General features: G+C 34.7%; 1 protein-coding gene across 1 annotated transcript; it reads right to left on the bottom strand.

The window, feature by feature from the left end:
• Positions 1 to 9,716: 9,716 nt before the first annotated feature.
• Positions 9,717 to 15,201, bottom strand: LOC114402977 (protein unc-13 homolog). Its single transcript, XM_028365690.1, has 5 exons — positions 14,519 to 15,201; positions 12,355 to 13,239; positions 11,790 to 12,248; positions 11,463 to 11,649; positions 9,717 to 11,120 (listed from the first exon to the last, which is right to left on the bottom strand). Exons 1-5 carry the CDS (start codon positions 15,095 to 15,097, stop codon positions 10,177 to 10,179), a joined length of 3,054 nt encoding a protein of 1,017 aa, XP_028221491.1. The 5' UTR covers positions 15,098 to 15,201; the 3' UTR covers positions 9,717 to 10,176.
• Between the last annotated feature and the right edge of the window lie 2,888 nt (positions 15,202 to 18,089).

Raw genomic sequence — 18,089 nt, 5'->3', positions numbered from 1 at the left:
AAAAAAAGAAGCAAAGCAACATTTCATAATCCAAAAAAAAGATTGGTGAATAGGAAGGGAGGTTATAAAAGTGTGGTTTCATTTGAGGATCATCCTGATTGTCTAGGTAGAGACACCCAAAGAAGGCATTGCTTACCCAAATGTGCTCCCGCGGCGAATAGCGGCTAACCGATCCATGCTCCCACAGTCTCTGCGGCGGAAGGAATGAAGCATAAGAAAAAATAAGGCTTTTTATGGAAAAGTAGGGTTTGGCCTTTTCTTTAACAAAACGGTCAAAGCATAAAACATTGAATATAAAATGCATAGTTGTATTAATAATATCAGTTCGGTTCGATTTGGTTAGGTTGTGGAGACACCAACCGAAAATCGATTTGAACCAATCGGTTTAACCAAAAAATAGTCCAACAAAACTAAAACTAATGGTTTGCATGCGTTTTTGGTTGTTTGGATTGATTATTGCTTTTATTTTTAGATAATATTGAATTTGAACAACCCTAGAAAGGTGAGATCAAGTTACTCCAAGAATTAAAAGAAAATGAAAAGTGAGAAAGAAGAGTAACGCTTTTAAAGTTAATATTGGAGTAACTTGTTCATGAGTCGCTTGTAATCCAGTCATGAATTATTGCTCATTTATTGGTTTGGAATGTTAAGAAGTGATCTCAACGATCACTTTGATCTCTTCAGCTTGGAAGGGTTTTCTCATACTTGTGCAATCTTAATTTCCATAAGTAAATCAAATACATAGCATTTTGTTTTTTTATAGTTTTAAAGTTATTGAGCTGCACACTTTTTCTTCTTCCTACTTTGAGCTAATTTTTGAATTTTGTCCAAGGACATGCAAAAGGGTGTGTGGGTATTTGATAATTAGTGTAATTAACACATTAATTACCTCATGAATGGTTGTGTAAGTGATATTTAAGTCATTTTAGCATTTTTTTTGTGTGTGTATAGCTACTTCTGCAATGATCTCTCTATTTTTGTGTTGCTAATCATGACAAATTTCTTCCAGGTTTGATTCATGAACTTTTCAGATGGCATTACTTATAGTTAGTTTTAACTAGCTATTCTTCGTCCCAGAGTACATGTCTTGAATTTTTTTTTGGTTCTTACTTTTTTTGGGGGAGATAATACAGGATGGAGTCGTTTTGTTGAATTTACAATAGTTGTGGCCAATAAAGATGCGAATAAATAAAAATATTCTGGTCTGTTGGTAAATAATTGGCTAATTTATTTTTCTTTTCCAGCCTCGCATTTCCATAAATTACCGCGTAACAAACCCAATAAACATTTCTTTGGCTAAATTATTCATAAATTGGGAATATTTTGCTGGCAACATATATAAACAATAATTCTCCAAAGTTGTTTTCTAGATGTTCCATTTTTGTAGCATGCCTGCTATTCATGGGATTCAATGATGCTATATGCATGTGGTTGGTGAGACTTTGGATTTTCCTTTTTAACTAGATAATCCTTTCTTGTCACTGTGTGCATCACAGAAACAGAACAATCGGAAAGAGAAGGATAAAGATAGAGAGGAGAGACCTACTGTGGTTGTACATGACAAGCAGCAAGACATTGCTGCTAATGAGAAAAAGGATTCTAAGATGGAGGAAGTTCAAATTCTTGATGAAAATCATGATTCCCTGGAAGTTGTTTCTTATTCATAGGATTCTGTGGATGGGATCACTAAGGTGATTCAGCTTGATTCTGTGGACAGAGATGTGAGTCCTGTAAATTGGGACACATGCATCAGAAGTTCATCCTCCAACTGTGTCGTAGCAATGGTATAGGTAGTATTTCATCTGTACGAAAAGGAATGGCTGAGAAAAGGAGCAGTTCGGTAATGGATGACAGTCCTTCAGCATGTTCCACTGATTAATTACCATCAATTGTAATGAATGGCAACTACAAGGGGAACTCTTCTTTACAAAGTCCAGAAATCGCATAGCAGGTAATTATGTAACATGGTGTTTCTTGCAGGTGGATGAATATCAATTATTTTTCTGGTGTGTTAATTTGATTTGGCATTGCTTATCCGTAGAGGTTAGAGAAAAGTAAAAGCATCATGTAATGCAAGCAGTTGGACAACTGAAATGGATAGTCAAATATCCGATTCTGCTGCAGATGTTGTTGATGTAACAAGTCCGAAAGTGGCAAGTTAGGCAAATCTCAGCCTGATGGTGTTGTTCTCTGCTTGCAGAATAGTCTGATAACATATCCTCATAATGGGGGTGTTATTTCCAAAAGCACATCCTTTCACAATGTGCTGTCATAGTAAATGCGTCCCATTCTTGTCTATCATTCTTCCTTTCTTAAGTTTTCTTTTCTAAGTGCTGCTTTATCATGATAGCTTACCTATGTTTTTAATCCTGGGTATATACTTGACTTTTGTGTTTGATCCCTGCTAATTTTTTTCCTTCGAATCAGATCCTTGATATATGAAAAAAAAAATTTTACATTTGTTAGTTAAGTGATGATGTATCCATTAAAGACCTAATAACATAATTTGTGGTGGCTCAAAAACTATTAGTATTTGCGCACAAAATTAAATTTAAATTGTCTAGCGGTTAAAAACCACAAGAATCAATTAAAATAAAAACTAACAATTTTTTTTTAAAAAAGTAAAAACCTTCAAATTAACCCAAAAAATTAATATTTTTTTAAAATTACTAAAAAAAATTCAACAAAACCCCCAAATGAGGAAGTCATTGTTTTTCTTGGGGTGCGCCTCTTTGTGAAGTTTCTAGCAACAACGTTGCGTCGCAAAGAGCTTAGGGTAAGTTTGGGACCTTTCCACTTAATCTGGAGCATGAAACCTTTCTCTGCGGATGCACGCACCAGATCGCAGCCTTGGAGAGTTAGGGTCTTCATGATGAGCTTCACCTTGTACTTCTTCTAGACGAGAGGGGGTCATGGCCTCCGTCGCATCATCTTCACTACCATCAAAACAGTGTCATGTCGTTGGTCGGCATTTAAAGGAAAAGAGAGAGAAGAAAGAGAGATAGAGGTTTTTGGAGAGAAAACGGAAATGAAATGAAAGTGGGATACAAATATAGGGGGAGGGAAGGATTCGGGTGCTCTCTATGCTCTAAGGATGTGGTTCATGACTTCCATAGCGAGGGCCAGAACTTCACCAACATCGCCGATGACCAGAACTTCACCATAGCAAGGGCCATGGCAAGAGCTTCACCGGCTACGGCACCAATGCCACCGGTGGCTCCGACAAGTTCAAAACTATTCTAGCAACTCCAACGTCCCCGACATGCAATTTGCTACCTACTCCGATAGCACAGATGGGAGAACACAATCATTGAGATGAACATTCCCAAACGATTCCGAACTCACTAGATCTCCAGCTTTTGCTTTGAATTTTTGGGGTTTTGTTAGGGTTATAGAAATTAGGATTTTGTAGATCTAATTAATTAAAAAAATGGGGAGATTGAAGGGATTAGATAGTGGATTTAGAGGGAGTTAGTTCATGAGAAAACATAGAACAAGTAGAGAAAGATGATGGAGAAGGAGTGGAGGAGACAAATTCATTTTAAATTTGGTTGAGGAGTGGAGGAGACGACGACAGAGAGAGAGAAAGAAATTTATTTTAAATTTGATTTTGAAACAAATACAGTTGATTAAATTTGATTTTGAAACAAATACAGTTGATTTTTGATCTGCCACAAATCGCGTTATCAAATATTTAACAGACATGTCATCACTTAACTGATTATAAGAATCTAAAATAAAGCTTTTTAAGGATCAAACACAAAAGTTGAGTATATATCAGGGAGAAAAATATATTTAAGCATTTCTTTTTTTTATCATCAATGACAATCTGGAAGTAGTTTTGTAATTGAGAATAACTTAAGGCATTTATATTGGTCTTAAAAATGAATGACTGAACAACTTCATTTGATCTAATTTGTATGTCATCATCTGGAAATGTGATGAAAAAAATAATGTTTTTGCAAGGCCAAAAACCAATTGGTGATGCATCAATGTATCTCTCTTCTTTAAATTAGTCTGCAAAAGAATTGAAATATTCGTGAGAAAAAAAAGATGTATATGCTTTTCTTCTTTCTTCAAAATATGCATAACAAGCTTTCACTTTTAAATCCTTCCAGTCTACTATCATTCCTATTAGCAATGTAGTTGTCAAGATTAAAACGACTTTGTAATCACTCTTTTACACTTTCAAGGCTTTCCACTAAACTACATCTTAAGATGTGTTGCATTGTATTTATGAGACAAAAGGATGTGGAGTCTGAACTTTCTTTTTCTTGAAGTGTGAGAGATTATATTTGGAATTGTAGTAAAACTGATTATTAATTTGATGTTTATTTATTTCCGGCAGTTTTTAGAAAAACCACCTCAAATTAACTGTCACGTCATATTTTAATGAAGACACTTGATGCCTGGAATAAAAAACCAAACAGAAAAATAGTTTAGGGACTAAGATCCATCAAATAAAAATTTAGAAACTAAAAATAAAAATTGATAAAAGTTTAAAGACTAAAAACATAATTTGTCCTTATTTTTATATTAAGTTCTCTCAGTAGTGCTGTTATAATTTGAGCCTGATGTCATGGGCTTTTGCTTTCCTATTTGATAGGAAGAGGATGTTCTTTTCACCACAAAAGATTGAGAGCATTGAAGACCAAGTTAATGTAAAAAGAGCTGTTGACGATGAAGGCCTGCCGAAAGAGAACAACATCCTCAAATAGTAGTCCTCCAAGAACTCTATCTGTTCCAATGAGTTAGGAAATTAAACTGTAGGGTTACTGCAGACCTGTATACCTGTTCATGTCGGGAAAACATCTTTTGGTGCCTCACAATTGACTGATAAAGAGGCATCTTCATCTTTAACTTCTGTATCACAAGTAACAATTGGACTTCACCTCCAAGACTAACTAAAAGATCCATGGCACAACTGGCTATGATGTCAAGTCCTTCTAGTGCTCCTTGACCCATTGCTTCTGTTGTCTCCTCTAGTTTCACTCTCTGTGAGTGAAACTGGTCAGTTGGGTCCTGATCCCTCATCCGCTACTCAGTTATGGTTGCTGTTGTGACACATTCAGTTATGTTTGTTTTCAGTTGTAACTAATCTTCTGTTTCTCTTTTGCATAGGATATCTTGTAATCCTCTTGTATGATGTATTATATATAAACTAACATTAACCGGAATGAGTGATACCAAATGCTGAGTCCTGGAGACGTAGGCTTTCCTTAGCTGTATAGATTGTTATTGCTTTGATCTTTTTTTTTTTTTGGATACCGTGTTTTGTTGTTCTGTTTTCTTGGAGGTGATCTGCCGTAACAGTTATGTTCCTCACTCCTAGTCCTATAGTCTCACCCCCTTCAATGGCAGGTTGGTGGTTATGATCTATCTTATGTAGGCATCAGAAACATTGGGAAAAATTACTATTGATTACTCAAATATGGCATGTGGTGTCAATGGTTATACTGTATTCATGCCATTAAAAAAAAAAAGAGTCATGCAAGGCATCAAAACAAGAGATTTAATCCCAACTAGGTTGGCACCAAAGCTCTTAAAATCCTATACAACATGCTCCAATTTTATTCCAAAAAGAGAAAACAGAGTACAAAACAACAAGCAAACGAGGAATTAATTCTCAAACAAAGGTTCAATGAAATCTATAACGGGGTAAACGAGTTCCATCTCTATAGAAAGCCTCCCCAATAAAAGGCGGCACTAAGTGCACGACTAATTCTTGTATCATGACTAACGCACATACTATAATTTCCTTAGTCTAGTTAATCTAAGAATTCTCTCAAAATCACAATTAAAAGATCAACGAAAAGGAGTTATCTAAAATTTAGCTTAAAAAGAGGACAAATCTCATATTGAATAATTTGTAGAAACATATCACATTCAAACAAATCGATATATATAAATATATATCCAGATCCAACATTTAGATATCAAGGCCACAAATCACAACACAGACTGTTGACATGCTATCCAAAATATCAACTAATAGTAATATTGGTCATATATACTAATCATCAAAGTGTCTCAAAACATCATAGTTACATCATAAGCCTATAAGATAAGATCATCTAAATTTCAAAATAAGGGAATTCTCTTTATATCTATTACTACCCTTATCCTTATAGTTGCATTATACTGGAGTCACAAAAACACTTTCCATCAAACGCAAACAAGGTCTACCAAAAAAATAAACAAATTCCTGAGTAAGTCAAATCCCAAGAAGTCAGCTACTCCACTATTTGTGTATTTGAGAAAAATAAAATGAAATAAGCAATAAGTGACGAAGACTTAGTGAAAGCATAAAATATAAAATAAACTAGAATGAGAGCACAACATAACACGAGTCTTTACCTCCAGGAAGAATTTAAATGACATTAAATAAAAGCAAAATAAATAAAACTTACTTTTAGAAACTACTGTATACTCCCTTGAAAACTTTTAGAACTACATAAAAACTTGTACTAAAGAATAATAACTTTATAAACAAACTTTCATTTTACTATCTGCAAATAGAGCACATTATCTCTTTGTTGGGGTGAATGATAATTATAGAACTACGACATTTATCTCATAGGCTACATTATCTCTTCGTTGCAGCAAATGGATCTTTAGGAACTATGGATACATACACACACTCATAGGCTACATTATTTCTTCGTTGTAGCAAATGGAAAACATATATATACTATGAGTATTTGACTCATAGGCTACATTATCTTTTTGTTGTAGCGAACGACAATCATTCATAAACTTACAATAAATACAATAAAAATATAATCCAATATCCACTCTTAAATACCTTATAAAAAATCTTAGAATAAATTCATATCAAGCGAAAATAACCATTTTACTTTATTCTCAAGTACTCCTAGAATTTCAAAGATCACAAAAGAATATATTTTGAAGTTTACGTGTTTCTCCTAAAAGAATTTTAAAATGTCGCTAAGTAGATTAGCTACTCACATAAAAAAGAACGTAATCAATGTCTTCTAATGTCGTTGGGAGGATCAACTACTGTATTTTTCACAGGATTTAAACATTTAAAATAAAACGAACAAAAGATTAGGCAAAATTCCCAAATTCAGCATACCTAGGGTTTTGAGAAAACCACAACAATCCCTATTACTTAGTTTTCTAACCCTTCCCACAAAACCCATAACTAAACTATACTATAAAATACTTATCTAACACAATGGATTATAAATTTACCTTAAAGAGATTAAATATAAATTTTAAGAAAATGAGTGGTATTCCCTTTTTATTTCAATCACCTTTTTTTGCTTGAGAGTGACACAAAGATGCAATAAACTTAATTAATTTTTGAACAATGAAGGAAATTGAGTGGAAGGTTGAGAGATGAAAAATTGGGAAGAAGAGGGAGGGTTTGAGAGATGGGAGTGGTTTGAGAGATGAGAGGGGGTTATTGAAAAATAAAAATAGGAGAGGGGGAGGGGATCTCGGGTTTTTAGAAGCAAAGGGGGTTGTTTTACTATTTTATATATAAAAAAGAATTGAAACGATGCATTTCACTAAGCTCCACCAAGAAAAACCAGGAGTAGATAAACTATGGTCAGCTAAACTATCTGCACAGCTATTGCCTTCGCCATAGATGTGAGATGCAACAAAACCCATGGACTGGGTAATGTGGATGATGTTAGACCATCTTGTTCTCAACCTACAAGGGACAAGAGAAGGGGACTTGAAAGCTGAAATCACCAAACTTGATCTCACATTCTAGCCAAAAAGAGTGCTATCCTCAATCAAAAGCTTGTTCAATAGCTGTCATTGCTGCAATGAGCTCAGCATTGAAAGCTGTTGTAACACCAAGATGCAAGAGAAGCATCCCAGAATGCTTCCTCTATAATCTCTGAAGGTGCCTTCTCTGGATGCTACTCCAGGAGACCCTCTCGCTGCTCTGTCTGAATTGCATTTTGTCCAGCCACAAAGGGGTGGAGACCATAAAACTTGCTTAGGCAATGGGGTTTTCCAGGGATGAATATTGATATTAAACTTCTTCAAAATTCCAAATTCAACTATCAGGTTTTTTGTGGTGCCTTTCAATATATTACCTGATAAAGTTATTGCGGATCAAATCCAACTACAAACATGGCTCAAAGGGATATTTCAAGTTTTTTCTCCTACCCAAATTAAAAGATTGAGCAAATTACAGCAACCTCCCATAAGGTTTTATGTAATTACACAACATCCCTAAGCTTTTTAAACCATTATATTCACCTTCCCGATAGAGGATATTAGTGTAAGATTTGAGGGGGTGTCAGGGTAATTTTCAAACATACAAGTGTAATACTTCAAAACTCAAGGGAGGTTAGGGTAGAAAAAACAAGAAGGACGAGATTAAATGAAACTTCAGGGAGTGTTACTGTAATTTAATCTTATTATTATTTTTTTTTTTATCAAAGATTGAAATGTTGATAACTAGAACCCTCCACTTTGGATTTTGTTGTTGGTTGGTAGAGCAAGGGATTGTCATATCTGGAACTTGGGACCAATAATGGTATTGCAATAATGAAATCATTAAACCAGACTTTAGACATGCATACAACCCTCCACTTATGATATTGATTAAAGATTTTGAAATTATTTGTCATAAATACTGTAATATTTTCATAACAACTAGAATCCTTCACTTATGACATTGATATTTGATATAAATAATAAAAACTTAACCCTGTACTGGACAATTTTGGAGTAAATATGTGAAAGAAAGACAGAGGTAGAGAGAAGAAATAAACAAAGTGAGAGAAATTCATAGATATGATAAATGGTGTAATAAGAGTGATGGAAAGAAAAAAAGGATGAAACTGAGATTGAAGAGAACCTGGACACAATTATAAACCTGTTATTGTTGCTAATAGGTCGGTTTTCCAGTTTGCTGTAACTTTCTGTTGATGTTGGAATGCTATTAACTTTGTCTGAACATGAGTTATCTTTTCAATTCTAATGTCTCACTTCTCTCTGTCATTTCTTTGTGTTTTGGGGATCCAATGATATCCCCATCTTCTTGTTCAAGAAAGTTCTTAGCCGTGGGCAATGAGAGGGGATGAGGGAGAGGTGTATGGTTTCTAAGCCAAATTTATATTAGCATAGAGTGTAATGACACTAAATGCAGAGATAGGAGTTACAGAAGTTGGGAAACACGGTAAAGGCTGATGAGAGGAGAGGTCACTCAAGTGGTAATGAGTTTAGTAACTTATGTAATAAATAGGGTATAATGAGAGATTAGTAACATATGAAACATGAAAATCATTTGTTACAAACTTTATGTTGAAATTGAACACTCAAAAAGGATGACATTGAAGAATTTGAGCTTTCTAAAGATCTGACATGTCAACGTGCTTCTAAGAATTTATATATTATAAATAAATAGAAATACATAATGACTAACGTGAAATTATAAAATGTCAGGGCAAAACTGTACAGGCCATAATTTAAGATAATTTAAGTGTTTGTATGTATTTCAGTATGTCTAAAAAATAAAAGGAACGAGTAACCCTACATAGCTATAAAGGTTTAACAAGTTTCAGTAAAAATTTACCGAAACTCGAGAGTGATTGTTAAATAAATCAAACCGGTGCACTCATGTATCAGCTTTATTAATAATGTCAACTTATTCTGGCAACAATTTTGGTAAAAATTTGTTTCTGATGTTTGGAAAACATCGTTACTGTTATTTATTTTGTTATGTTTGTTATTAACTTCTAGAACTCCATTTTGATTAGTGCCCTTCTTGCAAGCCCTTTTAGTTGACACTAAAATTAGAAAAGAAAATACATTTCCCTTTCAGCTAATTGATTAATTACAAACAGAAATTCTCAGAGCAGTGTGTGTAGGCCTACTTTATATATGCAACATCAACAAACTAAGCTAAGAAACTGCCATTTTTTCCTTCTCTCTTTATCTCCCAAAAAAAAAACAATTAAAGAATATCTTAGGGTATTTAAAATACAATTCATTTCAATGCTTAATGATGAAAACATAAGCATTGCTTTCTTCAGCCCATATTTTCTCCATTTGGCAACCACTTTGTGTGCTTTCAAATATACAACCCTGCTCCCCCACTTTGTCACAAGGCAAGAATTGTAGAGCAACAATATGCATCATTGCCAATAGTGTATCTCTGTGCTTAAACTTCAACAAGACATTTTGGCTTCACCTTCTCTTTGCTAACTGGAATGTCCTCTTCAAGAAATGATTTGCAGCTCTGTCCTTTCTACTGCACAGCACCCTCAATATTGTGTTTGGATCTGACCTATTCCACCTTCCCGTGGTAGGTGGCATAGGCAACTTTTGCCCATTACCCATGACTCTAATCCCACTTGTTTCACATGTGGCAATGCTGAAATCTTCCATCAACTGTTCAGTATATTGCCCCATCAATGCAATAACACCCTCTACCACTGCAGCCTCTCTCTGGACCAAATTTTCTGCTATTAGTCCCTCCCCACAAGTGCAGAAAAGCCGGTTCAAGCTCTCAAAGTCCTCTTGGATCATCACATGATCAGACCTGTTAAACACCCTTGAGCTTCCACCAGCAAGCAAAACCATGAGGAATGCATCAAAGGATGCCTTCATCACTTCCTTCATTGCAAGTGCTTGAGCTCTATCTGCCACAAGTGTAGTCATCAGTGTGATGTTTTGCTTGAGGATCCTCAATGCTGGCCTAATGCGTGAGTTGGCTACATCACCAACATAGAGGCTGTCATAGAAGACTGAATTGGAGTCAAGGAATATGAGACGGTATGCTGCAACTTCTGAGACATGTTGACATGCTGCTGGGATGGAGGAATTGACTATTTCAAAATAGGGACCACTATGTTTACGGTTTGAAGAAGGGACTACACCAGGGGTGTGAGAGAGTGATTTCTCAAGGGTGTGGATGTGAGAGAGGAGATAGTGTAAGGTGTTGAGACGAACATAGAGGCGCTGGGTGCCACGGCTAGTTGATGGCCTAGGATTATGACCTTCATTTGTGTTATCTAGCTCTGAGATATTAGCACCACAAGGGCTAGCTTTCTTCCACAACTTGATCAACTTTGAGCCACGGTTGCATCTTGTCAAAGGGGGAAGTGAAGGAATATAGCTCTGCTTTGTACCTGAAACAGAACAGAGTTGTAACCATTTTGTATTAGTAAATTTCAATTCTTGCATCAATGTGGTAACTCTTAATCAAAAGCTAAAGAAGCACTAAATTTATAGTAAAGTTCCTGTTGAATTCTGATCTCAAGTTGTGTTAGTATTATCTTAAAACTTTTGATTGGTTGTGTCTATAAGTAGTCAGTACTGAAGTCATGTAAGAATTGCTCAATTCCATGTGCAAGCACAACATCCTAGTTGCACCAAATAAATAGGAATCACCAGTGTAATAGTTTTGCTGTGCTTTATTTATTCTCTAGAGAAAACAACTTTGACTTTTTATGTACTAGCACAGTACTTACCACATGCTGCAACAAACATCATGTAGTCCTGGAAGAGACTTTCCAATCCATCAGCAAGTTCTTGAACTATATCTTCAGTTATTCCTACTGGAATCTGAAAGAATTCTTCTACAGTTGTCTTGGTCAATTTCACCAACTCTGCGGCTGATGGTGCATATGGCTCTGATTTGGACTTTGGATTCCATGTCTGCAGTGAAAGTGAAAGGAAAATAAAAATTCATACTCATTTTTATCAAAAACAACAAATCGATGATCTAATCAAATGTTCTTAATTGTGTCCTTCCTTTTAATCTCTGATGGAAAGACGACAATTGAGCCAAAACTTACTTCAGTTTCTTTTGCTCTTAGCAGACACTCTTTTCCATTGCTCAATGACTCATTTATCCATTTTCTCATGAGATTCAATATGATTGAATCAACTTCATATGGAACCATCTCTCTCATAACTGTTTTGGCATTATCCTCACCCTCACCATAGTCCTCCTCAACCACCATTTGGAGCAAAACCTTTTCTACCTTTTCAGCCCTTTGCAACACCTCAACTGTCTCATGAGTCAGTGAGGTCACATCACCTAAATATTGCCTCAGCGCATGCCCATAGCAGCTGTGCAACATCATTGCTGCAACTGCACCTGGTGCTGGATGCCATCTCTTTAGCATTGGAGTAAAATTCTCTCTTTCCTTCATTGCCAAATCTTCTACCTCCTGAGCTAAATGAAGCAGAAATTCACTGAATTCTCCCTTTATTTCCAATTCACCAGCCTTGGCTTTCACTGCCTCAATTGCCTGCATTCATGAAAAGAAAAAAACACATTATGACTAAATATATACACGAACACTATAGTTTAACACACTAAAGAGTAAAGAGAAGAATTAGGTTTGAAAAACAAACCTTTTCAAATGCATTTTTTATGGTAGATCGAATATAATAGTCAACCCTATCCCCAGATGAGTCCACTATGGTTATATCTCCCTTCTCTCCCCCTTCCCCACTGTCAGATATTACGAGATCTTCACCGAGAATATTTGTGACTGACAACACCACAGGAAGAACATTTTCAATTTGGCCAATATTTCCTCTCTGGAAATGCTCATGATAATCAATCAGTCTCTTCTCAGCCCAACCCTGAATTGAACTCAGCACTGATGTCAAGAGCTTCACATAAAATGATTCCCTTTCCCTCTTAGCATCAATGGCCACCTCACTCAACATGGTATGTGTGGCACATAGAAGATCAGGTTCTATCTGCCCGGTTGCCACATACTGTTGAAACAACACCCAAGTGAAGCACACGTTGTGAATAGGCCTAGTGATCCCCAATACGGACCATGTCTTTTTCATCAGTTCAAGGAGCTCATCAACCTCATCAAGGACTAATGTGTCATCCCTATTGTCAAAAATTGCTTGAAGAAGTGAAGTGTAGAGGTGAATGTTCAAAGGGAATCCATCAGCCCAGTGGCAAACATCGGTGGGGGTACCGTTGGAACTTCTCCACGCCAAGGAAACCACTGAATTGGAAAGGGTTCTCAAGGTGTCAGAGTTTTTGCCAGTGTCTATGATTTTGGACTCACCACTACGTATGATGTCCCTAAGGCGCAGGGCGAAGGTGGTGGCTTTTTCTATAGGGACTGAAGGGTGTGTGAGGAGCCCTACTTCAAGGACTCTAAGCTGCCTCTTTTGCCACATATGGTACTCATTGGAATCATTGAACTCTGAAGGTTTTAGGTTCCTCAGAAGTTCTAAGGGGAGAATGATAGTTTCTGCTCTTCTTCCTGCCTGCAATGTTGCAATCATTTTGAAATAGTTAGACTAACACCAAGTGCTTTACATGTTTATACGTAAAGTTAGCAAACTCTATCTAACAAAAAGTTCAGATGTGTCAACTAGTTTCATTGTTTGCATGTTCTACTTATTACTATTAGCAATGTCTCCGTTTTGTTCCTTGAACCACAAGAAAATAATGCAGTGCAATCTTTTGTTGTAAAGTAAGGTTTTGAATGATGAATATTTACAAGCAGATCAACACGAGAGCAAGTCTCAAACTAGTATAATTTTTAATTAATATGTTCGGCTTCAAATTATTACTCGTTGTTATCAAGTCAAGGAAATGAAAAGAAATCACTCTAATGGAATCCAAAATGGGCAAAAGAGAAGCAACAAAATCAATTAGAGATGTAATCTTCTGCTTTTTCCCCTGCTTCGAGGAAAATAATCAAAATGAACTTGAAGTCATCCAACATATAAAACCTCATAAATGTCACAGTACATCATACATTTAGGAATTAAACACCATTAGAAACGTGATTAAAGTTTTAGCATTAATATAGATCTATTTAAAAGTTAATTGATATATAATTTTATATTATTTTCAATATATTTAAAAAGTGTAATTCAGTTTCACAAATCTAGTCATTTATTTGATTTGAACTTCTGAGTAATAATTTGTTTAATTATCACACACACATATTGATCAGTTATGCTTATATATTACATGTCAATGTCAATAATGAACCCGAAAATACAATAGCACACATCACAAAAATCATAATAATGAGGTTATTAAGAAAACTGATCATTTTGAAGTTCTTGAAGATGTATGTACCTTTCCGGGAAAAGAAAGAGATAGGAAAGAATGTGACAATGGTACGATGGAAATGAAAAAGAAAAACAGAATGTAACGTGAGTACTAAAAATGTAATGTAAAATATCAGGATTAGAAAAATAAATCAAACCATATAATTTATCTATGATTTTTTTGTCTGAAGTAGAATTTATCTGTGATGAAACTGAATTTAATAAACATTTTAAAAAAATCAACAAATACATACTTTTACAGATATCATAAGTCAATGGCCATGTAACCTATCCCTCATGAAACAACCTGATCTAAGAGGATTTTAGATCCCCCAATTAATTGATATACCTCACCTTCAATCTATATGCTTAACTTCCAAAGTCATCAATTAATTTTAACAGAAAATCATAGCCAAAACAATTTCAGAACAAATAACTACTAATTAACAACATATTAATTACGTAAATGCAGTGTACATACTTGGCCAACGAGGGTCCTCATGATGGTTTTCCTTAGGCGGTTATCGTCGTGCTCAGTCACTCTCATCTGCTGCCTCATAATCTCAGCAGAAGTCATCGGCCGCCGTGGCCTCAATGGTGGCCCAGTCTGATGAAAAGGGCTGCTTCCGCCCACTGGCGATGACGGCCCGCGGCTGCCACCCGACACCATTCTCCTTGATGGTGACCTTTTCAACATCTTCAACCCTAGAGCCCGCTTCACCTTACTTGTCGGCGACATCACCACATTGCTTGACTTTGCATCGTTATTCCATGACGAGAACGAGTGCGCTTGCCGGCTCCCAAATCCTGGGGAAGACCGGCAAGCAGTGAAAAAAATTTCATAAGCACATTCCCTAATGTCATCCTGACTTAGCTTCTCGAGTTTGTCGAAAGGCAAGACTAAGTCACTAGTCTCGTTCTTGCTGACAAACTCGAAGAAACGTGGGTCACGATGATAATGATGACAACGGTGATGACAGTAATTATAATTGTAATCCTTTCGATGTGCAGTGGAAGGCAAGGGGCCGGAATAGGACTCCCGGCGGGTTTGCTGACCCATAAGGAGAAGATGGATGGTGGGTCAGAAACCAAAACGGTGAATGGTGGCGGCAACCAGCGCAATGACTATATATATATTTTATTAAAAATGGGTGGGGAAAGGGAGTGGTGTATTTGTGTTAAAAGAGGGAATAAGAGAGAGAGCGCATGGATTATAAGGGTATGGTGTTCGTTTACGTTAAGTTAATGACAGCACTTTTCTGCATGGATGGTGCATGAGAGAGAGAAAGATATGAATGATTGTGGGTTTGCCCACGTTGTCATTAGCGAAGAATACGTGAAACAAACAAAAGGTGATCTATCTGCCAAAATAAAAGACTTGTGTGCATTTGAATGCATTTTTCTCGGAAGCATTTTCTTTTTGTCTTTTTTGTTTGTTTTTTTTTCTGAACTTTTTGTTCTTATTTGCATTATTATGTTTTCGTTGTGATACGCAAGAATTAATTAACATAATCAAATTAATATCTTGTTAACCATTGTTAAGGATGGACGGATCTTTATAAGGACAGGGGAGCCACGACCCCCAAATATTTTGAGAAATATTAATATATGTATACAATAATATAGTAAAACTAATTGAAAAGTTACTAGTTGTACATAGAAGAGGTAAAAAGCAAGAATATACACGTTCATTACATAAATTTATGTTTTCGTATGGTTGGATTTTGAGATAGAGGATTGGCTTTATTTTCTGTTACAGTGACATAGTTTACATTATGTAAGACTAGTTACTTCTTATACCCATCCTCTATCTTAATAAAAGCTTTTTTTTCGATTAAAAAAATATATTTTATCTACTATTTTTTTTTGTAAAAAGAGTTTACTTACATGTTCAATTAGATATTTATTGATTTTATTTATTTTAATTTATGATAATTATGAAAATGATTTTTTCATTTTCTACGTAATTGATAAATTTATATTAGGAAATAATTATTTAAGAGTAAAAGAAATGAGTTTTTAAGAGAAACTTGTAAGCAAGATGAACAAAATTATCTTTTACATCACTTGAACCCAAAAATTATCTTGGGTACAGGATTGAAAGGAAATAAGAAGCAATTTTCTATGATCCTATAGTGGCATAGGATGATAAATTAAAAATTATTTAGAGCGTGATCTTGGAAGGTACTTTCAAATTTAGTAATATTCACTAATATTAAATTTATGTATTAAATTTTATTAGCTAGAATTTTTGTCCCTTAAATAAACTTTAGGTTCCAATTTGGTCTGAGTTTAAAAAGTCTTACTTTTATCCCTTATAACATCTCTCTTAGATTAAAATTAATTACTCTCTCAGTTTTTGGCACTTCCAGTGTCAATCTTGGTTGACATGAAATTACTAATATTTTATCACATTTCACCATGTTGATCAATATTGTGTCAAAAGCTACCGGAAGGACAAATTTGATGTATCAAAAAATTTCAAGAGACCCAAGATAAACTTTTTAAGTAGACCAAATTAAAATCTAAAATATAGATAAATAATCAAAATTTCGTTTTAGTCCATCTTATTTTGGCTTCCCCAAAATTTTAGTTGAAATTTCGTCACTACTCTTAGAGTATTGGTTAAATTTTTATAAAAAATATTTATTATCGAAATCATTAGAGAAAAAAAAAGTCATGGACAACAAAATTTTGCCCATCTTAATAAAAAAATTCTCTTGTTAATTTTTTAACCAATATTTTAAAGTCACTTATTAGCATTTGTTATTAAATTAAACATGGCTTTTTCACCTTGTTTCTGTTTTGTGTTTATTTGTATGTGCTGTCATCACCTTCTGGTTTAGTTTTATAGAGAGGCGCTGTAATTAGTTTGAGATAATAGGTGGCACTATCCATTTGACTCATCATATTAGTTGTCGTTGGTGGATGGAAAATGTAGTTTCTTTATTTATTTTTTACGACAGGGTAGTCTTTCTTGAAATAAGATTATTTAAAAATATAATTAAAAGTGTATCCTTTACGATAGAATTTTTTTTATTCCTTGAAGAGAAGTGTAAGATGATGGTCAGATCTAAGGTAAGAAATATTTATGGAGTCAAAATGTACTTACAAATAATCTACATGTATTCACTACCATAGGGAACGAAGTTTACATTAGTTTTAAAAGCCATATTATACATTGGTTTCTAAACCAATGTAATTATGTTAAATGTAGGACACATTCTATGATAATGTATTAAGCCACTTTCATTGATTATTGATAAAATTGATGTAAATATTGTCACTTCCTACATCATGTATGATAATAGTCAATAGAATGTGATTTTCTACATCAACTTTTAAAAAGTTACAAGTATTAATTATTGTCACTTCTAGTTCTATCTCAAGTTTAAAATAACTCGATATTCTTTGTTCTACCAAATTACTGTTGGCTCTAAATAAATCAAAAGTGTTGGGAAAATTCGACAAATTCTATTCATATAGGGAAGCATAGATGATAGAAGGAGAAGAGAGATATTTTTCAAAATTATTAAGTTTATTGTGAATAATAGAATTTACAATGAAAGGATTCAAAGCATTCTCTAACTCTCTGAACCTAGAATATAAAGTTTCGTATAAAGGAGACAACAATTCATTGTTTAACCGAAAATGATTGCAACATAAAAAATAGAAAATAATTATAATTACAACACAACCTATGTTAATGAACCACCAGACTAGATGTTCCCTTCTATGTGATTGGATGTTCTACCAGATTGTAGAGGAATAAACAATCTATACTGAAGACAAGAGTATTGGACCAGATGACCATTGTCATTCACCCTATCTCTATTGTCCATCATTCAAAAATCAACAATATCCACCTTAGTCCAATAACATTTGTGAATTACAAGTAACTTAGATCATTTCAGCAATATATGTTAAGTAGATCTAGATAGGGCATGAACTTGCTTCTTGAATAGACTTCGTGAACATATTAGCTGGATTCTCCCTTGTATCAACCTTCTAGACTTCAACCCTCTTTATCATAGAATGGATGAAGTGGTATC

Source organism: Glycine soja, chromosome 20 (assembly GCF_004193775.1).
Source record: "Glycine soja cultivar W05 chromosome 20, ASM419377v2, whole genome shotgun sequence".
Classification (NCBI taxonomy): Eukaryota; Viridiplantae; Streptophyta; class Magnoliopsida; order Fabales; family Fabaceae; genus Glycine; species Glycine soja.
Note: the sequence above shows the minus strand (reverse complement) of the source record. Positions and strands in the feature narration are given on the sequence as shown.